The following is a 23,699-nucleotide window of genomic DNA, read 5'->3' as shown; positions in this document are numbered from 1 at the left end:
ATCTGATTGTTAATTATTTAAAACAACTGAAGAAATGCATCAGTGCTTTTGGAGGAAAAGCATTTCTATTTACTCTTGGTTTCACATTTAAAAAATTATGTCTGCATTTTGAATTAAGTGAAAGGGTTAAGAAAGGTCACTTTTCTTCCTTTATATTTCAAAAGCAAATCAACTCTATGTCTGTAAGTTTCAGATATAATAGTTCTGAAATCACCATGACTAACTGAGAACAATTCTGCCAGATTAAGTATAGAGAGAAAAAAACTAAACTATGACTTATTGAAAGCAGAAATATTTATCTTAAATAACAGGTAACCTTGGGAAGTTATCAGATACAAGTTTTGGAACCCAAGAACTTTGGATATAATGAGAAAGTGTGTTCATGGCTAATAGACAAGGCAAAGAAAAACTGTTTTCAATTCAGAGTAGCAAGTCAACCTATTCAGGATCCACTCACTGAGCAAACTTAAGAGGTCCACTACAGTCATTTATTTTAATGAAGTTACTCAAGACTTCCCCTTTCTTGAAGTAGTCCCGGAATCAGATGAAGGAAGATGGGCTAACATCACCTTTATCAAATATCTGCAAAGGTTGTGCAGATAGACAGGAAAGCCTTTGCCTAGTGAATGAGAGAGATATCTGCTGATTCTCATATTATTTAGGTCTTGAATAAAGTTAGGCCTTGATATGCTTCCAGCAGTTGACCTCTTTAATTATGTAGGCTGTGCAACAAGTTTTTGGTTCTTCTATAGTTTTCTTCTTGCATTCCTCTAGATTTCATATATTCTTTTTTTTTTGGTGGCTAGAGAGTACTGGGATCCGAACCCTTTACCTTCATCTTATAGCACTGTGCCTCTAACCAGCAGATTTCATATATTCTTGATTTGTTTTACCAATCACTGCTTTTCCTCTGGAAAAAGCCAACATGGATATGGGAGACCAAAAGGGAATTAATTTTGTACCAATAAGAAAAGTCTTACTTGAATCTCGTGTGCAGTAATGAAAGCCAACATGGATATGGGAGACCAAAAGGGAATTAATTTTGTACCAATAAGAAAAGTCTTGAATCTCGTGTGCAGTAATTTTAAGTTCAATTAGTTTTGTTTTGGTGCTTAACTTCAAGACATTTTCACAGAACATAGTGCTCTCAAGTCAGGGTTAAAGTGAAACTTTCTATTAGGATAATACAGGGATAACGTTCTTTCGGGAAAAAGTAAGAATATATGCTTTCTTCTACCAGGCATCTTCCCTTAGGCACTGAGATTGCAGCCATCCAATAAACGGGGAAGGGCAGAAAGAGGAGACTTCAAAAGTTGCAAATATACTTCAGTAGCTAATTTTTAGCAAGTTTGGCAATGAGATCTTTCCATTCTCCCCTCTTCTTTGTGATGTATGTAGGAGTGAGTAGCTGCAGTAGTGATTCTGGCTGTTGCCTAAAGAAGTTCTGACATAAGGCCTCAGTGTTACATATCACGTACATTCCACAGTCATAGCTGTTTTGTTGAGCAGGGGCTTTCTCTTCCACAAAGACTAGTTTGTCTCCTTTTCTGCCTAAGAAAGCCTCAAGTTTCACTGCTACCTGTCTTGCATGAACTGAGTTACTCCTGCTATGGGAATCATAATGAAAAAAGCTATTTTTATCTTGGAGATAAACCAACAAACTCCAGTGGGTTCCCCCAGCTGCCTGGTTGGAGTTATCATTGATAGCTAAGAATACAACTGACTTGTGGGGGAGGTCCAGGGGTTCGAGGAACATGGCGATCTCTGTTGGGTTGCTAGTGCATTTGATGAACTGGGTGACTTCGGGGCTGATGAAGCAGACGTGGTTAGAGCAGTCACGAAACTGACTGTTGGCAAAGTACTCAAAGGCAAACCCAATGATATGGTCATTAAGCCAGCTTGGAGGATCCAATAATGAGACATCTGACTGCCGCAGTAGACTGTCCATGTAACTCAAGACTACAGGGTCCATCTTGTACTGACCAGGGCTGCCCAGAAATTCCAGAAGCTGAAGGAGAGGCAGAAGACAATATTTACTGTTGTATATGATATGTGGCTGTGAAATGGGACTGTAAAACTGTAGCTATTCTTACAGAATTGTGATAAGGATTAAATATAATTGTAAAGTACTTAGCAACAATGCTTGGCTAAGAGTAAATACTCAAGAAACTCTAGCTTATGTGCTGTATGTGAACAATTACTTAGAATGAAAACTGGAAATTTTCCATGTAGACAGTAGGCATAAATTTTTAATTTCCTCTTTAAATGTAGAGATTGGTTAAAATTATAGCTTATGTTTTACCAAATACCATAGCATTAACCATATATTTGGCTCTTCAATAAATATGCATGATAACAATAGCAAATTCTTTTTCTTTTTTCTGTTTGTTGATGGGGATCTGAACCCTTGACCTTGGTGTTGTCAGCACCATGCTCTACCAACTGAGCTAACTGTCCAATCCAGCAAATTATTTTTATATTAAACATGAATTCAAAGAGTCTGAAGAAAAAATTACTAATTACTAATTCCCAAGGGAAATAGTTTTCATTTCAATATTAATTTTTAAGAGATAAGATAAAATATTGCTTCCTCCTTCCATAATGGAAAGTGACAGTGATGAGAGTTGTAGTTAAAAGGAACTGTAATTTTGAGAACAGAAAATCATGAGTAAAGCAAATGAACTTCATTCCTGATTCTGCTTAGCTGTGAATATAAGATAATGTCTTTGCTCATTTCCTATCTTTAAACTCAAGGGGTGCGATAAAGACTATGTGATGTTTATAATGTAAGTTAGAAATTCTTTTGGGGCTGGCCCGGTGGCGCACTGCTACAGTGCGCCGCTTGGGAGCACGGCGGCGCTCCCGCCGAGGGTTCGGATCCCACATACAGACCGGCCGCTCACTGGCTGAGCGAGGTGCGGGCGCAGTGCCGAGGGTTGCGATCCCGTTGCTGGTCCTGGTCCGGTGCGGGAGCGACACTGAGGGTTGTGATCCATTGCCGGTCACGAAAAAAGACAAAAAGGAAAAAAAAAAAAAAAAGAAATTCTTTTGACCTTTTGAAAGGTAGTATGGCATAGGAATCAGGAGACCTGGGTCTAGCCCTAGTTTTACCACTGATTTGCTGGTATCATCTTGAGCAATTATTTAAATTATTTTGTCTTTGTTTCTGTCATCTGTAAAGAAGACATATACTGCCTTACATACTTCTGAGAGTTATAGAGTATGCCAAATAATTTCACTTGAAGGTACTAAAAGTTTTAAAAGTTACACAAATATTATTTATGTTATCAATTGGATGCTATTAGTAAGATAATCAGAGATTTTGGATAAAGCTCCAAACCTATTGAACAGTTTTAGAAACAAATATCCATTCATATTATCTTGTCCAAATAACAGAATAACTAACTTACAGCAGAAGCAAGACAAGTTGTATGGTGAGATTAATATGCTCATGATCATCCAAGGAAGGGTCCTAACAAAGACAAGAAGTCTGATGAGTATAGAAGATGACATAATGTTTGAGCCTAACAGACTCAACAGAGTTAACAAAGTTAACTGCTATGCACTGACCTGGTAGCACAACAATATTTCTAAAAATTGCAGAGCAATAAATTGTCACATGCAGATTGAGAGTACAAAACAAAGCATATTGTAAGAAAACAAATACATATTGCTGTAAAAGATAAGGCTGGGATTATGACATCAATTTTACCACTTGGTTACACTATTAAAACAATAAAATTTTGTGTCATAACCATTTTCATGTAATCAAAACTCTGCAAAAACCTATATAAAAGTAAACATATCCCTCAAAAAGAAAAAAAAAAAAAAAAGCTGAAGTAAATGAAGTAACTAAGAGGCATCCAAGATGGTTTTATGTACACATGGTATATTATAATCTGAACTGCTTCAGAAACAATATATGGCTGTTTATGATAATAAAATAAGATGGTATGAATTAAGATTTTCTTAAGAAGAAAGAGTAATTATAGCAGAGACATAAACTGGAGCAAGGAATGAAGTTAATGAGGCATAGAGCACATTTGTTATAGGTGGGCCACAAATTTGGCTCGAAGCTTTTTGGAAGCTAACCAGAGAGAGTTAAGTTAAACATTCACAATGCCCATAAGGTAAAAACAAAGCAGTTTCTCAGGAGAGGTAAAAGCACTGTTTGTATTAAGATCAGATAGTTTTTCTCAAGAAATTTTCATAAAAGACGACACAGTGTATCATAACGAATAGTGTCCCACAATATCCTTATGATAGTGGCAATGGTTTGATAGGATTGTTTCCAGTAATGACCCTTAATATCTAGCCTGATGGCAAATGGGCAAACAGCAATCTAGTAAAAGGCAAGGTACTTAACTTGATCTGACTTGATCTAAGAGTATAGGAATATAAAGGGGAATGACTGCATGTGTGTCACAGCTCCCTGGATACAGAATCTCTCCCCATGCCTTCAATGAATACCGTGTAGTGTGGTAAGTGCCAGATTGTAGAACTTGGCAAATGCCTGGAGACCTACCCTCTATGCTGCCAGCTGAAATCAGACCCATACCTTAACAGCCAAACCAGCTAGGAAAAGGAGCCTAAGAGGAGAAAAGTGCTTGAACAGATAGTCATCTCACCTTGGAGGGAGTATTTACAGGCAGGGCCAAAATTTTCTACAGAAATAGTTTTTGTGTTTCATCTGTTTGATTTTTAAAACATCCAGCACACAGACAAAAGGTTAAGGTTAATCAAGGCCTTAATTAATTAATTAATTTTTTTTTTGAGGCTGGCCAGTACAGGGATCTGAACCCATGATCTTGGTGTCAAGGCCATAATTCTATTCCATATAGCATGACTGCAATAGTATAACCCCCCAAATTCTCAAATAGAACTAACCTACTCTTTGGCCAAACAACCCTTGGCTAAGAAAAATAACTCTAAACTTCACAACTGAAGACTTAAATTTCAGACCCAGTTCTGCTGCTTGTTGGCTGTGTCATCATAATTACTTAATTGCTGTAAGTCTCAATTTCCCTTTTGTAAGGTGAGAACATTCATACATGATCTTTATCACAGGATGTTTATCAACATAAAGTAAACATATGTAACTAAGATTTAAAAAAATTCAACATGAAGTATTTCTAGATATCTACTATGCCACCAGGAAATTTATATCCCAATAACTGATAGCTGTATTTCTCTAAACAAATGTTTATTGAATATTTCCTATGTGCTAGAGGCTAGAAATACAGAATGAGACTGAAACAGTCATGGTTCCTATTCTCACTGAGCTTAAGCTTATTCTGATATAATGAACACATACTGTGTATACAATTCTTCTAGTCAATAAACACCTACTGAGTACCTAATATTAGGTGTTGTGGAAGCTACAAAGATGTATAAGTCAATGAGATAAGAAACCATTAAGAGGCACAAATAAAACATATGGGAATTGAGAAAAGGAAGCAATCACTCCTGGCTAAGAGGGTGAAAAGGAAGGAGTGTTCAGATCAGGAAAGGCTTGAAGGAGAAAGTGGCATGAAAATGGACTCTTGAAGGGCAGTGTGTGTGTGTGTGGGGGGGCAGATGGAGTTGGATAGATGGAGAAGGGCATTAAGAAGGCAGAGAGGCAAGGAAAGTGCTTTTGAGTGTGGAAATAATATCCAGTAGTCAAGCGTGGCTGGAATGAAGCAGGCATAGTAGGAGTATAGGCAAGGATTAGAGGAAGAGGATTATTAGAAGCAAAGTGATGACAGACTGAATTCTGGAGTTTGGGATTTATACTGGAGGAAATGGGGAGCCATTAATGGCTAGGTCAGTGATTTAGGAAGACTAACAATTCAGCCATAATATATAGACTTCACAGGTCAGAAGAGAAATTGAAAGCAGAAATCAATTAGATTTTTATTGAAAGTAAAGGTAGGAGGTAATGACCTAAATTAGGGGAAATGATAGTAGGAATGAAGCAGCAAGGTGGAAAAGATATTGTAGAGAGAGAATCAATAAGACTCAATAAGTGATCAGAGGAGGATGGATAAGAGGGAAAAAGAATTAAGAAATGGTCTGGGGGTTTCAGTTGGGGTATATGGGAGGATAACGATACCATAATTAATAGGGTAGGAAAATGAAAACAGTTTAATCACAGGTAATCTTCCTAGAGCCTCAATTTCAACAACTTTAAGGGAAAAAAGCTAAACAATTTAATTGATGACTTAAAATATTTTTATCAGTAATTTGAAATATTTTAATTATTAATATAAACATGGGCATACTGTAGCATAAAATGCAAGATCAGCATGAATCTTAAAAATAAAATATGAGATTTCCTATAGCACTTCTGCATCCATGGCAGGCAATTTTTTCTGCTTTATTTACTCTGCTCTGCTGGCTTGGATACTTCATTGTAACAGTGTAATTATGGTCCATAGCTGATATGTCTGTAACATAAACCACTAATTCTTAAGAACTGTATTCCCTAATAATTAATAAAGGCATGAACACAAGCTTATGATTTAGTAGCTTAAATATGTATATGTTTAAGACATTCATTAAAGCAAGTTTATTCAATTGGGCAAAATATATTTACTGGTCTCTGATGTGTGCCAATTTTGCCTGTAATAATCAGATTGGAAATTGAACATAGTACTGTACATCATCCCAGAGTTTCCTATTTTCTTCATATCTCACATCCAATCGATAACAGATGCTGTTAATTCTACAGCTAAAATGGTCTGCCTCTGTCCAATGCTTTCTATCTTCACTGTCACCTTAGTCAAATCAGTCATCATTTCTTGCTTGACCTAGCCCTAACAGGTCTCCTTATTTTGACTACTGAACCCTCCAGTAAATTCTCCAAACAGCTGTCAGAATAACTTTAAAATTTTAAGTAAGGCCATGTTCCTCTCCTGCTTAAAACCCTCTAGTAGCTCACTTATAATACTTAGAAATAAATGAAAATTCCCAACCCTAACTTACAAAACCCTACATGATAACATGGTTCGAGCTTCTCCAACCTCATTTCCTATTACTCTCTCCCTTGCCCACTAAGCCCCAGCCACATCGAGTTTCTTCTTATTCCTCAAACACATCATGCTTTTTCCCTCCTGAGAGCTGGCATACTAGCTGTTCCTGTACCTTCCAGTGGTTGGCTCCTTCTGTTGGATAGATCTCAGTTTAAATGCTGCTAATTCACAGAGAACTTCTCTGACCAGCCAAAATAAAGAGGCCACCAGTTACTATCACTCTAATTTCAATTCCTTGCATAGCACTTACGATTATTTGATAGTTTTTTTTTTATTTATTTGCTTGTTGGTTAATATTCTCTTTCCTTCTCCATACTATCACTCTAATTTCAATTCCTTGCATAGCACTTACGATTATTTGATAGTTTTTTTTTTTATTTATTTGCTTGTTGGTTAATATTCTCTTTCCTTCTCCGGAACAAGAATGTAAGCTCTGTGAAAATAAGAGAACAAGGGGCCTTGTCTCTTGTTTACCATTCTAACCCCAGGGCCTGTGCTTGTCAGACAGGTACTCAATAAGTAACTGTAGAATAAATGAATGAATAATGGAGTATGGATCTCAACATAATATAAATCAAGTTCTGCAGAGAAATGTTTACATGTACAGAGTTTAAAAGTGTAAAGGCCTTTACTATCACTTGTAGTCTAACTTCCTACTCCATGCAAGAATTCTTTATTTCTGCTCGCAGGGAAAAAGGTGCAGAAGCTTGACTTAGAACTAACTATCTGTGTAGTATTGGAACAGAAGTAGATAAATCAATGGAATAGAAAAACTAATGCATACATGTGAAAATTTAAATATGCTGATAGAGCCATTACAAACAATGGAAGAAATTATGGGTTATTCCAGTGTTTTTAGAGAGTTCCACTGAAGCAGTGCTGTCCCATAGGACTTCCTGTGATGATGGAAATGTTCTTTATCTGCAATGTTATGTATAGTAGTCTCTAGCCACATGTGGCTACTGAGTACTTGAAATGTGCCCTGTGTGACTGAGGAAGAGTATTTTTTAATTTTAATTAATTAAAATTTAAATTTAAATAGCTACATGTGCTGGCTAGTGGCTAGTATATTGGATACAGCTCAGTTCCACAGGATTTCATAGGTGCACACAAGCATATTAGAGGTAGAAAAAGTTTGGCAATAAAAAAATTTATTTAACTTATTTTGGTATGATCTTTTCCCAAACTTGTTTGATCATGAATTTTTTTTTTTTGTAAGATATCTATTAACATCATATTGTCTGCGCACTGAAGTTTGTGATATGCTTGCTGGATTTTTATTTTTTTGTGACCGGCAAGGGGACTGGAACCCTTGGTTCGGTGTCGCCTGCACCACGCTCAGCCAGTGAGTGCACTGGCCATCCCTATATACGATCCAAACCTGAGGCCTTGGCGCTCCCAGCACCGCACTCTCCCGAGTGAGCCACGGGGCCGGCCCTGGATTTTTTAATAAATGGCATTGGGGCAACTTGTTAATCATTTGATTAAAAAAAGTTAGAGTTCTACCTCATACCTTATATCAATTATATTTTAGATGGAATAAAAGTTTAAATGTTAAAAAGTGAAACAAAAATATTATAAGCAAACAAAAATTAACACACTTATACAATTGGTCAATAAACCCATAAAGAGATACTCAACACCTTACTAGTAATCAAAGAAATGCAAGTTAAAACAAGACTTCATTTTTCACCTATGAAATTAGCAAAGATGAGGAAAACTAATAATAAGAGACAATGGGAAAAAGAGCACTTTTATTTTAATAGAAATATAAGCAAATGCAAGCTTTTTGAAGGGTAATTTGCCATTACATTTTAATTCCTAAGAAATGTACGTACATAGGGATTATACTTTTAGAAATTTATTTCAAGGGAAACATTAAAGATGTGTGCAAAAATTTAAAATGTATGGTCACCACTTGTAACAGAAAAATTAGAAACAACCTGGAGTTCAAAAGTAGGCTGGTTGGGGGCTGCCTGGTTAAGGCAGTTGGTTGGAGCACAACCTTGTAACACCAAGGTCAAGAGTTTGGGGCTCCATAAAGGCCAGCTGTCAAAAAACAACAACAGGGCCGGCCTGTGGCTCACTCGGGAGAGTGCGGTGCTGATAACACCAAGGCCACGGGTTCGGATCCCATATAGGGATGGCCGGTTTGCTCACTGGGTGAGCGTGGTGCTGACAACACCAAGTCAAGGGTTAAGATCCCCTTACTGGTCATCTTTTAAAAACAACAACAACAACAAAAAAAGTCGGCTGGTAAATTTAAATAATAGGGTTTCCACACAATGGAATAGTTTTCAGGCATTAAATATAAAGCTGTAGAAAAATGTCCATGATATTCTGTAAAAAGTATTATATAAAAGTTTGTATAATATGATAAAAATATACAAAAAATATCAAGAATGTTATCTATCAAAAGTTTAAACATAGTCTTCTTTAAGAAATAGAATGAATATCTTTTTGCTTTTTTCCTTTTACCTTTTGATATTGTCTGCTTTATTCTTTTCCTCTTTCTTTTTATAACAAGCACATAACCAATTAATACAGCTTAACATGTTTCCTTTTTGGGGAAAGAAATATGTACCTCCTCCAACTGTTATACTAACCTAAAATGTGTCTGTTTCTTCAACTTACGAATCTTATTTCTGTCTGCTGAAAAAGATATAGTTTAAATCTCTTTTCCACAAGCCTTCAAACACAAAGACTTAAAAATAATTTGTTTACTAAAATTAAAAGATTATGTCCAACTTCTAATGTATGATTCCATTTGCATTTCACAAAAAGAATCACATCGAAGACCAAATGTGGTTTTCATGAGGCAACATAAGCAGAAATATTTCCAGGAAGGAAGTTCAAGGCTTTTTTTTGTTTGTTTCAATTTCCCCCAATTAAACATTTTCTTTTAATGCTAAGCCTAAACCATCCAGAGATTTGCATATGTCATGTAAAAAATTACCATCAAGATTTATATAATCCCTTTTGAGCACAAAGATTAGATTTTACTCTTCCCTGTATCTTCAGTGCCTGACAAACTGGAGAAGTTTTAATAAATAAATATTTTTCCTGAGCAAAATACAGAAGATATATTTTGAAAAACTCCTAAAAACACAAAATTGTTACAAACATAGAAAATGTTCTCAATTTTATAAATAGTTTATAAATTTAAACAACATTCCTCTAACATCAATATTTCACAAATAGAGGAATTCAGCTCTCAAAGTAGAAAAACCATTTGGTGTGATGATGCTGCTGATAACTTCATTGCCATAAATTCCATTTGGTCCTGCCTTAGTCCAGGGAGACAGACTAGGTGACCTTTTGGGATTTCTTTGACTACTAAGTAACAAAAATTCTTAAAAAGCCTCATAAGTTTCAAGTATTATTTCTGCTTTCAGAGAGACTGGCTCCTCCTTCCTCACAAAAAGAAGACAGATAGATGAACTTCAAGCTCTACATAAACTTGTTTTTCCAGTCTCTGTTGAACTACATCACCACCCAAATGGCCTCCAATTGTTTGATGGACATAGAGTCAATATAGGCTAGTCATGCTGAAGAAGGTATCAGTGGTGGCCTCTCAAAGAATCTGGTTCTGGAAGTGAAGTAATTTCACATTACTCATTTGGGTTAGTAATGCTTGCAACCCAAATTCAATTTTTTCAATAATATGTTCAAAAAGCACATAATTTGGGTACTAGCTGGGATTTAAGTAGTAAGTTTTTATAAAGGCTGGTAATGATCAGTTTCAAAGGAGATGGGTTACCTGGGCGTTGAGGACTTTCCTTTTTGTTTGCTAATGTGTTTTACTCATCTAAGAGGATTAAAGGATTGCTAAGGACAGGAATCTTGACCTTAACAAGTCAGAAATGTAGGATTCACAGGTATAGATGGAATATGACCTAGGAAGGCCTTAGCAACATCTGTGAACCTATATATGTAAGGCCATTGATTTATCAGAAGCACTAAATATTATTTATAATACAAAAGAGTAGGCTAGCCTCTTGATCACACAGAATGCTAACTGACCCTTACAATGGGGTGTATACCCATGTTGAAAGGTGTGCAATTTACTCCAATCTATGTTTCTTTAGACTGGTCAGCATATTGGGGAAATAAAGTAACTTAACAGACTCTTTAGAGATCACTTCAAGATTCAGTTTTTTTAAAAAATCATTTATTGGTCTAGTCTCTTCATTTCTATCTTACCTTTTCATAATCTAACCTACACACTATTCCACATTAATTTTTCATACTAAACTCTAATCACATTATTCTACTCCACAAATGTTAACATCTCTCCATTATCTACCAAATTAAGTACAAATTACAGTCCGGCAATTCAATGATTTCCACAAAAATAGCCCCAATCTATCTTTCTTGATTTCCTAGTATTGCGCCTACATACGTATACACCCACAAGCTCATTCCTCCTGCAAGCTCTGGGTAATAGGCAACATTAGGTTAGTAATGGTTGTTGCCCCAGAGATAAAGGAGGAGAAGAAAACAGCCAGCTCTCCACCCCCACCCCAACAGAGAGGCTGGGAAGTGAACACTGGTCTATAGCTTTCTGAAAGAGATTTGTGTCATGCTCTTGCTTAAAACCATTACAGTAAGATATTTTTAAACCTGGGACCAGGATGTGGCTAGAATTTCAGGGTTCTGTGAACTTGGATGGGGAAAAAACTGCATCTTTATTTTCAATAACCTGTAGGTGAAATTTAGCATTTTCTTCCGTAAGTGTAGGCAATAAACTACAGTAGTACTAGCAGTCCCTATGTCTTTGTCACTAATAAAAATCTGATATTTTCATATCACATTAAAGTTGTTGTGGGTGTCTTGAAATACAATGCATACTCATCGCAACTTTGAAATTACATGAGACCTGCTGCCAGATGTTATCTAATGCATAACGAAGCACATATATAACTACATCGCACATTTGTTTTAATATTTTAAAAACTTTGAAAAACACTGGCTTCCTTTATATTTCTATTTATTTACTTTACACATTTAAAAACCTTTTCTGAGATCAAGTCTATAGGCCAGACTGCCAAAGAGTTTCGTGGTGTAAAAGAGGTTAAGAACATTTGTTATCTATATTTATTAATTGCTTACAGTATATAATCTAAACTCTTCAGCATGAAATTGAAGGCTCCTTATAACCTGTTCATATTCACTTTATCATCTTCATCTCTGCTCCACCCCTACTCTCCATACTATGCTCTAGCCATACCAGACAACAGTAACTCTTATCTGGAGGCAGGGAGACAGGTTTTTGAATTAACCCTAGTTAACAGCAGCCATGTACTATCTTGGGCTTTACTTTATACAGCACTCCTCTGCCTACCAAATGAATTCTTCGTTTAAAGGTCTGTTTTCCCTGATGGAGGCAGGGAGACAGGTTTTTGAATTAACCCTAGTTAACAGCAGCCATGTACTATCTTGGGTTTTACTTTATACAGCACTCCTCTGCCTACCAAATGAATTCTTCGTTTAAAGGTCTGTTTTCCCTGATATATATATATATATTTTTAAAAGATGACCGGTAAGGGGATCTCAACCCTTGGCTTGGTGTTGTCAGCACCACGCTCAGCCAGTGAGCAAACCGGCCATCCCTATATAGGATCCGAACCCGTGGCCTTGGTGTTATCAGCACCGCACTCTACCGAGTGAGCCATGGGCCGGCCCTTCCCCTGATATTTTGTGATTCTAACAGAGATGTACAAAAGGTTTTCAAAAGGTGCATGGAAAATGTGTATTATGAAAAAATTATTCATGAATTGCAAAATTTTTTTGCACCAAAATAAATTCATACTAACTTATAATATGTCTGAACAGGCTCTAGTTTGATGCACTAAGGCGGATAAGATATTAGATAGAAAAGTGCTCCTATCAGAGCAACATGAATTCTGCTAAAATTGAAGCAAGAACAAATATCAAATTTATGGTGAAGCTTGGGCAAAAGAATGGTGAAACCATTGATGCTTTATGAAAAGTTGATGGAGACAATGCCCCAAAGAAATGAGTAGTTTACAAATGGATAACTTGCTTTAACAAGAGACGAGATAATGTTGAAGTTAAAGCCCTCAGCAGCAGACAACCACATCAATTTGTGAAGAAAAAATTAATCTTGTTCATGCCCTAATTGAAGAGGACCGAAGATTAATAGCAGAAACAAAAGCCAATACCATAGACATCTCAACTGGTTCAGCTTATACAATTCTGACTGAAAAACTACAGTTGAGCAAACTTTCCACTCCATAGGTGCCAAAACTATCAGATCCGCATCAGCTGCAGACAAGAGCAGAGCTCTCAACGGAAAATTTAAACAAGTGGGATCAAGATCCTAAAGCATTTCTTCAAATAGTTGTTAACAGGAGGTGAAGCATGACTTTACCAGTATAATCCTGAAGACAAAGCACAAACAAAGCCGTGGCTACCAAGAGGTGTAAGTGGTCCAGACAAAGCAAAAGCAAACCAGTCAAGAGCAAAGGTCATGGCAATGGTTTTTTGGGATGCTCAAAGCATTTTGCTTGCTGACTTTCTGGAGGGCCAAAGAATGACAACATAATGATTTTTATCATGAGAGTGTTTTGAGAAAGTTAGCCAAAGCTTTAGCAGAAAAATGCATGGGAAAGCTTCACCACAGAATGCTTGCCCACCATGACCATGCTCCTGCTAATTCCTCTCATCAAACAAGGGCAATTTTGGGAGAGTTTCTATGGGAGATCATTAGGCGTCCACCTTACAGTCCTGATTTGGCTCCTTCTGACTTATTTTTGTTTCCTAATCTCAAAAATGTTTAAAGGGCACTCATTTTCTTCAGTTAATAATGTAGAAAAGACTGCATTGACATGGTTATATTCCCAGGACCCTTGGTTCTTTAGGGACGGACTAAATGGCTGGTATCATTGCTTACAAAAGTGTCTCGAACTTGACAGAGCTTACATTAAGAAATAAAGTTTATATTTTTTATTTTTATCTTTCAGTTCCATTTTTCCGTGAACTTTCTGAAGTCTCCCTGTATTTCAGACTTCTTTATAGCTTGTTCCTAACTTAAACGATTAATGAAATGAATAATAGAAGACAGATTCCAAATTGCCAAGGCACTGTGTGTAGTAATCTCTAGAGGAGGGAACATTAATCTTTGTATCTCATAAATTGACTTAACTCTGGTCTTTTTGAGGACAGAAACAGGGATGACCCTTGAGCTCTAAGGCTAGAGACGCAGCTGATAAATCCTGTATGGAAGGGAAATGAAGAAGAAAGAGCAGTAATTGAGGTGGTCCTGATAAAGATTGAGGGATGGAACTGTGTTGAAAGGAAAAGCAAGAGTGGTTCCTCCCATTTCCCAGAGCAGTTATTCAAAACTACCATCACTCAAGCTTCTCATTCCAGTCCCAACTCCCCCTCTTACCAAAGATCCCCATCTTAATGTTTCAGAGACAACTCCCTCAACTTTCTGCCCTTCCCTACTTCCCATCTTTTTCTTCTCTCTAGTTTAGTGGGTCTCAACCCTTATCATTAGAGTCACCTAGGGAGGTTTAATAAAAACAATGATGACTGGCCCTAACCCAGTTTATTTAATTGGTCCAGGGTGGGAAAACAGCATTGGTTTTAAAAAGGAAAAGAAGCTTCCTAGCTGATTCTGATGTGCACACAAGTGAGTTCCACTAATGCTCTTGATCCTATAAATCAGCCTCCCTCACCCTTGAACTGTCTACCTCTTGGTTCCATGGTATACCTTTATGCCTAGGAGTCTCCCATTTTTAAAGAAACCATTCTTGCGGCCCACATTCTTGTTCCTCATTTCTCTCGCTGTTTGTAACGATGCTTTTAAAGTGATGCTTTAAAAGGTCTACACCAGTATGGTTTCCAACAGGTATATTCTACTCCTCTAACTTTTTACTCTTCCAGACCAATACTGTCATATGATTTTGCCCCCCATCATTCTCTCTGCTTCTACCTCTTCTTCCATTTCTTTGGCCAGCTACTGCTTATTAGTCGTTTAAACACAAGTCCTTTAAGAGTGACCCAAAGATCACCTTGGAAAGGGTTTTCTTACGTCCTCCTACACAATCAGGGGCCCCTATGCTTCTCAGAGACCATTCTGTATTTTTTTTCTATTATAATTTTACGGCGCTACCACTGCGGATTCTCTCACCGTTTCCTATATAAAAGAGCACTTCAAAAAGCTGTGACTATTTCATTCGCCTCTGACTTCCTGCCACCTTAGGCATGGAAACCACTCAGTGAAAAGACAGGAATGAATGGAAAGTAAGGCTCGGAAACGGAGGTCGGGGGCGGAGACAAGCGGTGGAGGGGGGCGTGCGCGTCTGGAAAGGGGCGGGGGCTATGGGGGGGGGCCCGAGAAAACAGCGCCAGAATGGGGAGGGGGCGCGGATACGCCAGAGTGTGAGTGGGCGGCAAAGCGATCCACTGCCAGGACAAACTGAGACAAATCGACGTGGGGAGGCGGCTTCTTACCTGCCTCGGGCCTCACCACCCCAACCAGCCTTCAGGAAACTCAGTATTGGCTGTAAAGCAAAAGCTACGGTCGCAAACCCAGAATTTTCTTCCCCAACCGTGCGACATTTCTCTCTAACAGAGGGAGAATCTAAGGCTGTTTCCAGCTCTGCCGTAAGGTGAGGAAGAAAAATTTGGGCGGGGAAGCCCAGGGCGGAGGAAGTTGGGGGTGTCCGCGCAAGCGCATTCTGCACTCTGGCTGCGTCACGTGCGGGGGCGGGGCCGGGCGGGGCCGGCCCGGGGCTGGCAGTAGGGGGCGTGGGAGGTAAGTGCGCGCGCGCCTGCTCGCCTGCAGCCGAGGAGTCGCGCGGGGCGGGGCCTCGTGCGCGGGGTCGGGGGCGCGCGGGCCTAAGCGGCTGAGGGACTTGGAGGCGGTTGGCGGTGACTGCTGAGTCCGGCTAGCACCGTGAGAGGCTGCGGCGGAGGCAATCGCGGCACCGGCAGAAGAGACAACAGCGGTCGAGGCGGCTGTCCAACGCGTGCTCTCTGGGCGGAGTGCGGCGGGGGATGTGCCGGCCCAGGCCGGGCGGAGTCTCCCTGACAGGGCGGGGGATGCTCGGCGGCTGCTCGCTCGGACCCTGAGGCTGCAGGGCCCACCCTCTCGGAACCGTCGGACCGTCGGACCCTCGGTGGCCTCAGCCTCTGCTGCCTCCTTCGGCCTGAGCCTAGGGCCGAGTGTGGGAAGCGGCTTCCGCCGAAGAGGAGGGGGCTGCGGTGGCCACCGCGGCGGATCCCGAGGTAAGACCCGCCCAAGCGCCCAGCGGCCCTGCTGCCCAGCCCGGCCCACGTCTCAGTCTTGTTCTTTGGCTCCCGCAGGGCCGCCCCGCCCCAGCGGAGACGCCCCGCGAGCGCGTCAGCCCTGGAGCCTCCTAAAGACCTGATCACGGCCCCGGATCCCCAATAGACCCCACCCCTCTTATCTTCCATTGGCCAAATACCGTACCAGTCCTCCAGCATCCCTGGCGTTTCTGTCACAGACCCCCCCTCCACCCCCGGCAGACCCCATTAGAACCCCCTCACATTCTCTTAGGACTTCTAATGGAGCCTCCATACTCAGTTACATCCTCTCATGAGCTGACCCGATCACAGTTGCCGAGGTACAGTCACGACCGCCTCCTAAACCCATTGCGACCCCCAGCTCCTAGACAGATCCGTCGTTGTCCTCCGCACTTAGACCCCCCTGCCAGCCCGCTCACTGCCACGCCGACTAGCTCTTCCCCTGCCCATCGCGGCTTTCAGAGAGTCTATGTCATGATGTTCTTACCTCCTAGTAGATGTGGTTTCAGCCCCTCTAATCACCATCACAGACTTCGGCCTCTCTCCCAACCCCTACTGTAGCCTCTCTCACAGACCTCTCCTCAAGCCGACTTTGTTGTCTTTCTCCCCAGTTGTGATTCTTACTTTAGTTGAAAGGGCTTTGCCATGAAATCTGAGGCAATGTTTGCTTAGCCCAGTGTATTCCCGCCAGTGGGCCGTGAGGAGACCGACTGAGACCCTTGTTTGGAGGGTTTGGGCTGGCGGCTAAAGGAGGGAGAGGGAAGAGGATGGAAGCACAGGGCAGGGTGTGTTGTGCCATTGTAAGGTCACACAGCCTGCTCCTTATGTTCTCGCTTCTGTAGAACGTGTGGAGTATTCCAGATCTGATCTTTTAGGTGCCTCTATAAGGATTGTCACATTACACTAATGACTGTAACTATGTCATCATGTAGTATCATTTACTTCATCTCCTTGTTGATTTCTACAGATGCTTTGCACTGTTTTTTAAGGATACTAGGGGACTTTTCGTTTTTTTGGACTCGCTGTCTTTGAATTTGGTAGAAAAAGATTTGTTAGCTTTCCTTAGTCCTTGAAGGTTTTAATATCAGTTTTTTTTGGTGGGAAGGGGCGGCTGGCCTGTAGGGAGATCCAAACCCGTGACCTTGGCGTTATAAGGCTGTGCTCTAACCAACTGAGCTAACGGACCAGCCCCCCTCTAATGTCAGTTTAATAATAAATGTCTGCCACTTGGTGCTGCTTTCTTCTCCAAGGAACAGTACAAAAATCATGCAGTGTTCACTAATTTCTTTACCAACAGTCTTCTCGATAGTAGTAAAGTACTGAATAAAATATTTGTTGAACTCGAGCTTCAAGAAGAAAATGTAACGTTACATCAGATGATCAGTGCATAATTTTAACGCTGGTATAGGGATGAAGTATAAAGAGTTCTTTGTAGTCAGTACTTCAAAATTTTTTATTTTGTTGTGTGTGTGTGTGTGTGTGTGTGTGTGTGTGTGGAACAGAGGAGGGATAAAATCATATAAAAGTTGTAGGTAGTAACTAGACATAGTATAAAAGTCAAAAGGTTCAGAAGAGTAATATAGTAAAAAGTTTCTCTTCCTCCTTTATCCTTCAGCCACCCATTTTCCCTCTTTAGAGGCAACTACTATTTCCAACTTCTGTGTATCCTTCCTCTGATATTTCCAGCATATACAACTGTGTATCCTTCCTCTGATATTTCCAGCATATACAAGCCTATACGTTATATTCTTAAGACACACACACCATGCACAAAAAGGTGCATACTGTACACTCTGTATATAGCTCATTATTTTCACTTAATACTAGATTCTGGAGATCATTCAGTTACAATGCGTATGGAAGTGCCTCGTTTACTGGCTGGATAGTATTCCATTTTGGTAGAATTGAGGTTATTTTCAGTCTTTTGCTTTTACAAACAATGCTGCATGCTTCTCTTTTATTGTATCAGCTGTTACATGTATGTTTAAATAATTTTTATGATTTGAAACAAATTCCTGATGATGCTTTTGTGTTGATCCTACAAAAAAGGAGAACAACCAAAGTAAATTTCTCTTTGAACCTCTGAGCTTCCATGGTGCGACTAGTTTTGATGATGATTATAATAATTATCAGATAAATTATTCAAGTATTTAAAGCAGAGGACTGAAATGATCAAATTTGCATTTTTAAAAGGTCACTCTGGCTGCAGTGAGGACAGTGGATTGAAGAATAGAATAAGGCTAAGGGCAAGAATATCAGGAAGGTAATCCAGGCAAATGATGATAGTGGGTCTGAACTTGGGTATTGAGCGTTAACGGGACTTGGTGATTTGATTGGATTTAGGGTTAGAGAGAGAGTGCATAGAGGATAAAATCCAGGTTTCTAGCTCTTGCTTTTCACTGAGATGGGGATCCACATGAAGGAGGATTGGGATTTTAATTTTGTCGACAAAGAAGGGAGAAAGGGGTGCAATTTGTGACATGTCAAGTTTGGGTAACTATAGTTCCATCAGATGTAGATGGTCAATAGGCAAACTGAATTTGTGTCTGAAGCGCAATATCTGGATTGGTAGCAATAGATTTTGGAGGCAAAAGACTGTAGTGAGAGGAGAAAAGGTCTTAGGATGGAAACAACATTTAAAGTAAAGGTAGAGTTGAATGTCTGTACTAGTAAATTATATGATTAAGTTCCTTAAAAATCTTATTATAGTTTAAGCATCTAATATGTAACTTTTCAGCAGCTTTTTTCCTTAATTAATTTAGTGATGCATAGTTAGACTTAGGGGTAAACATAGGTTTTTTTTAAAGAGTACAGCCTCAGTAGAAATTAGTAATATAAACCCCATCTCTCCTAATCATTTGGATTATACTATGTAGAAGTTTGTCCAGTCTTTAGTATTTGCAAAGAAGTACAGGAGGTTTGAAAATATGGTTTGCCAAGAATATTAACGTTTTTAGTTCGAATGATTTTTATTTATATTAACTAAGTTTGAAATAAATATTAGTTTAAAACTTTTCAGACGTTTTAAAAACCACATCAACTTAACGTATTGATTCCTAAATCTAGAGCTGCTGTCTAGAGCTCTTGCCTTTGCTGTAGACCCCTGTAAGCCTAATGGACATCTCCACTTGGATTCACATTTCACGAGCACTTCAATCCAAGCATATACAAAACAAAACTCTTCCCTGCCTCTCTTTTCCCCCAAACAGTGGGGGGTTGGGAGAACCAAACTGCAGCAAAATTTTTTCTTCCTTCTGATATCCTATCTTGATTAATGGCATCACTCTCTCATGAAGTCTTCAGGAATCTGAGGATCATCCTCCTCTCTACTCTGTACCTCACTGCCAGCATCCAGTTAGTCACTAAGTTTTGCACATTCTCTCTCATGATATTTCAGATAATTTATTGCTTTTTTTGTTGTCTCTACCTTATTTTCACCCAGATGTCTGTTGGGCTTCCTTCTGTAATGCTTTCTAAGTGCTCTTCTTGCCTTTTGTCTTCTGCCTCTTGTTTTACCATACCCTCTAGTTTGTTCTTTGCACTGCTGCCAGAGTAATTGTTCTAAAATGCTCTTTTAGTTAGGCTCTTTCAGTTGCAAGGAAGAGACTCAAGTTACTTGAACTAATGGAGTGCTTATTGAAAGGAAAAGTGCACAAGGGAACCCAGAAAAAGTTACACATCTTGATCCCAAGAAGAACAGGAACCTAATAATAAAGCTGGAAGCAGGAGAATACAGGCTTCCTTCTAGTGCACTATTGTTAACTTGTCTTAGCTACTCTTTCTTTCTAGTTTATTCTCTCTCTACTCCATTTTTCCTCCCTCTATCTCATAGCTTCACTTTATTCCTTGTTTCTGCTCTTTATAACTACTGTGTCACCCCCATGGCAATATCTTGCCCCTTGACTGCTATATTTTTAACTTCAGGTCCTGTTGCTAACTTTTTCCTTCTCCCCAGGATTTTCTGGTTTGAATTCTCAAGAAACAATTTTTTTGGATCAGCTCTTTTTCTTATTGGCTGCTAGAAAACCTGTGTTCTTTGGATTATGTGATCACTCCTGGCCATGTAGTGTTGGCTGTGTGTTTGTATGTACGTATGGTTGTGGGGTAGGATCATAGTGGTGAAAAGTATGGGGCAGTGTGTAGGCTAATTTCCCACAAAATGGCATTCTGAGCATAGCAGGCACCATAATTGACATGTATAGTACAAATACAAATCAAATGATGTCTTTTCCTATGAAAGATCTTCAGTGCTTTTGGATAAAGTTTAAACTGTAGAATGGCATGTATATGAATTCATTCATGATCTAACTCTACTTATCTGTCTTTTCTTCCCTTCCTCTGATCCACTCTTACTGAATTTAGGCTGCTTTCTCTCTTGTCTTTACGCTTGATATTACCTTTCCCTGGTTTCCACTCCCCTCTTTCTTTGCTTGGCTAATTCCTGTCCAACCTTTAGGACTCAATTTGGGTATACCTTCTTCACGAAGCTTTTCTTTACCCCTTCCAGGTTAAGTTAGAAACCACTCCTGTATGCTCCTGTAAGCACGTAGTGCTTCTGTCATGCTCGCTAATGAAATTGCTTAATTACTTGTCTGTTTTCTCCACTAGGCATCAACTTCTTTGGTAAGAGAGATGGTGTCAGTGCTTTGTAATAAGACAGGTTTCTAGATTAGGGATTTTTTAAAATGTAAGCTTTTTATAAATTATAAAATATGCAAAAAGTACACAGATCATAAATGTACAGCTCAGTCAGTTTTCACCACTTGAACACATGAGTGTAACAAACACCTGCTTCAAAGTACAGAATATTAACAAGATCTTCAGAAGCTACATTATGCCCTCTTCTAGTCACTAATGCCGTTCATACAGGATTTAATTTTAAATGGGGAAACTCTTTAACATATAGGCTTGTCAACATATTTTGTGTGTATCTTTAGATACAAGGAGCATGTATTGGACTTTTGATCCTGTAGAAAGAATATATATAATTTATATTACGTTATGGAAATATAATTTCGGCATACTTTTATGCAATAGACAAGTTAAAAATCACATACTACTGATATTTTAATGTTCAGCTGTGGGATGCTTGTATTAAGGTAGATTTTCTTTTTTTTTTTTTTTTTGACCGGTAAGGGGATTGCAACCCACAGCAAGGTGTTGCCTGCACCACGCTCAGCCAGTGAGCGCACCGGCCATCCCTATATAGGATCTGAACCCAAGGCCTCGGCACTACCAGCGCCGCACTCTCCCTAGTGAGCCACGGGGGTGGCCCAGATTTTCTTATTTATACATTTAAGAGCATTTTATTTTATTTTATTTTATTTTTTATTTATTTTTTTTTTAAGAGCATTTTAGAGTGACAGAATCAAAGTATATTTGCTGAAAATGGCCTATTAATTTTGAGTGGTGAACACGCTTGTGATAGGCATAGTAAACATGTAAAGCACTTTCCAAATGGTCTTTGGTCTCTGAGTTTTAATATGAATTATGTTGCTAGCATATTTTGGCATTGGGGTCATCCAGCGGGCAACTGGAGTGTAATTTTACATGTACAATGAGGAAAAGACTAGCTGTCCTATGTCATAGACAGTTGGCTTGCTAAAAGTTGGTTCTTTTTTACAACTAGCAATAATTTTTTTTTATTTTTGGCTGGCTGGTACAAACATTTTTTTATTTTTGGGGGGTGGGGGAGGCAGCTGGTAGGTACAGGGATCTGAACCTTTGACCTTGGCTGTATAAGGCTGTCTTCTAACCAACTGAGCCAACCTTCAGCCCCTAACTAGCAATAATTTTAGAGTACTTTTTTTCAGTTTTGATTTTTCTTAAACTTTGATCATGTAGCTCTTTGAGTATTAAAGGTATCCTTTAAAAAACACTTTTTCATTAGATAGACTTTTCTGTTAATCCAAAATCCAGTAAGTCTAAGTAAGTGGAAAGAATATTAACTTTCAAGCCTGGATTCAAATTCCAGCCTAATCACTTATGAATTGTCATTTATGGGCAAGTCACTTAATATTTCTGAGCTTCAGAATGTTCGTCTCTCAAATGGGGATAATATTTATCTCACAAGATTATCATTAGAGTTAAACATTTTATGTAATCCACCAAGCACATAGTAGATACTCAGCAAGTCTTCCTTTTCCTTCTTGACTGTGTCTTTCTTGTTATGTTTAAATATGAGATCAAGAATTTCATTATATGCCTTTTAGAATAAATGACCAAAGTTTGTTGCTAATAGAAGTAAATATTAGGATAGTCTACTAGCTGTCTTTCTAGTGTGATCATATTTTTCAATTCAAGATGTTTCTGGGCTGGCCGGTTAGATCAGTTGGTTAGAGTGTGGTGCTGATAGCAAACACTAAGGTCCAGGGTTCAATCCCTCTACCAGTCAGCTGCCAAAAAAAAAAGCAAAAATAATGTTTTTTCAAAGACATACTTTTCTTCATGTATTAGTATTATAAGATTAGTGGATGTTAGAATGTATTCTGATTTAGTATGAGGTATCATAACAAAATGTGTTCTGTTTGCCAGTGACAAACATTCCTTAAATCATTGACAGATTGTGGTACTATTGCTGTTTGTAGTGTGTAAGTATTTGTTTGCAATCTGCTTACTTTTATTGATCAGATGATAGTGGGCTGAGTAATCTCTGAATTTTTTTTTTTTTTTGGTGGTTGGCCAGTACAGGGGACCCACCTGTGACCTTTGTGTTACAAGGCTGCACTTTAACCAAATGAGCTAACCAGTCAGCCCTTTCCTTTTTTTAAATGTGAAGGAGAAAATTCTTTGGGTGATTGTTCGACATGTGTTTATCAGCAATTTTTAGATCATATTTTTTCCTTATTTGCTTTTGCAACTCTACCTTCTTTTAGTCTCTTCCTGCACCCCCTCTTCATAATAGAAAATTTAAAAAATATTGAAAGGTTGAATGAATAGAACAAAGAACACTAATATGGAAGGGCCCGCCCCGTGGCGCACTCGGGAGAGTGCGGTGCTGGCTGGGAGCGCAGCGACGCTCCCGCCACGGGTTTGGATCCTATATAGGACTGGCCGGTGCGCTCACTGGCTGAGGGTGGTGTGGGCGACACCACACCAAGGGTTGTGATCCCCTTACCAGTCACGAAAAAGACAAAAAGAGACCATTTGAAGATAAATGTATCTTGTAGAATGTCCTATTTTGTAGAATAATTTGATTGTTTCGTTGTTCTGTTGTTTAACTTGTTATTCTGGTCTCTATATCCTGTAAATGCGAAGTTATGTTTTATGTTTTATTTATGTTAGGTTCATGTTAAAAAGTAGGAATACTGTTTAGTATTCCTGGAACACTAAATAAATACTTTTTAGTGTTCGAGGAATGCTAAATAAATAGTACCGGCAGGAATA

At 39.0% G+C, this 23,699-nt stretch overlaps 2 protein-coding genes across 3 annotated transcripts in view; one reads left to right on the top strand and one right to left on the bottom strand.

Annotated features, from left to right (window-relative positions):
• Window positions 1-1,019: 1,019 nt before the first annotated feature.
• SENP8 (SUMO/sentrin specific peptidase family member 8) lies at window positions 1,020-15,583 on the bottom strand. Of its 2 annotated transcripts, none has more exons than XM_008571048.1 (2): window positions 15,498-15,583; window positions 1,020-2,008 (listed from the first exon to the last, which is right to left on the bottom strand). In XM_008571048.1, the coding sequence occupies exon 2, from the start codon at window positions 1,970-1,972 to the stop codon at window positions 1,334-1,336; it is 639 nt and encodes a 212-aa protein (XP_008569270.1). In that variant the 5' UTR covers window positions 1,973-2,008; window positions 15,498-15,583; the 3' UTR covers window positions 1,020-1,333. The 2 variants fall into 2 exon arrangements, with proteins under 2 accessions (XP_008569270.1, XP_008569271.1); XM_008571049.1 differs by lacking the exon at window positions 15,498-15,583 and adding an exon at window positions 3,411-3,431.
• Window positions 15,584-16,131: 548 nt separating this feature from the next.
• Window positions 16,132-23,699, top strand: part of MYO9A (myosin IXA) — a 331,403-nt gene continuing 323,835 nt past the window's right edge. Inside the window, exon 1 of the mRNA XM_008571047.1 lies at window positions 16,132-16,274. The gene's annotated coding sequence lies outside the window, so the exon portion shown is untranslated. The remainder of the gene's footprint in view (window positions 16,275-23,699) is intronic.

This window comes from Galeopterus variegatus, unplaced genomic scaffold, assembly GCF_000696425.1.
Source record: "Galeopterus variegatus unplaced genomic scaffold, G_variegatus-3.0.2 Scaffold657, whole genome shotgun sequence".
Classification (NCBI taxonomy): domain Eukaryota; kingdom Metazoa; phylum Chordata; class Mammalia; order Dermoptera; family Cynocephalidae; genus Galeopterus; species Galeopterus variegatus.
This window is presented reverse-complemented; position numbering and strand designations above follow the sequence as displayed.

Coding starts and splice junctions, on each gene's coding strand:
- SENP8 (XM_008571048.1), bottom strand. CDS start 1,972: ATGGACCCTGTAGTCTTGAGTTACATGGACAGTCTACTGCGGCAGTCA.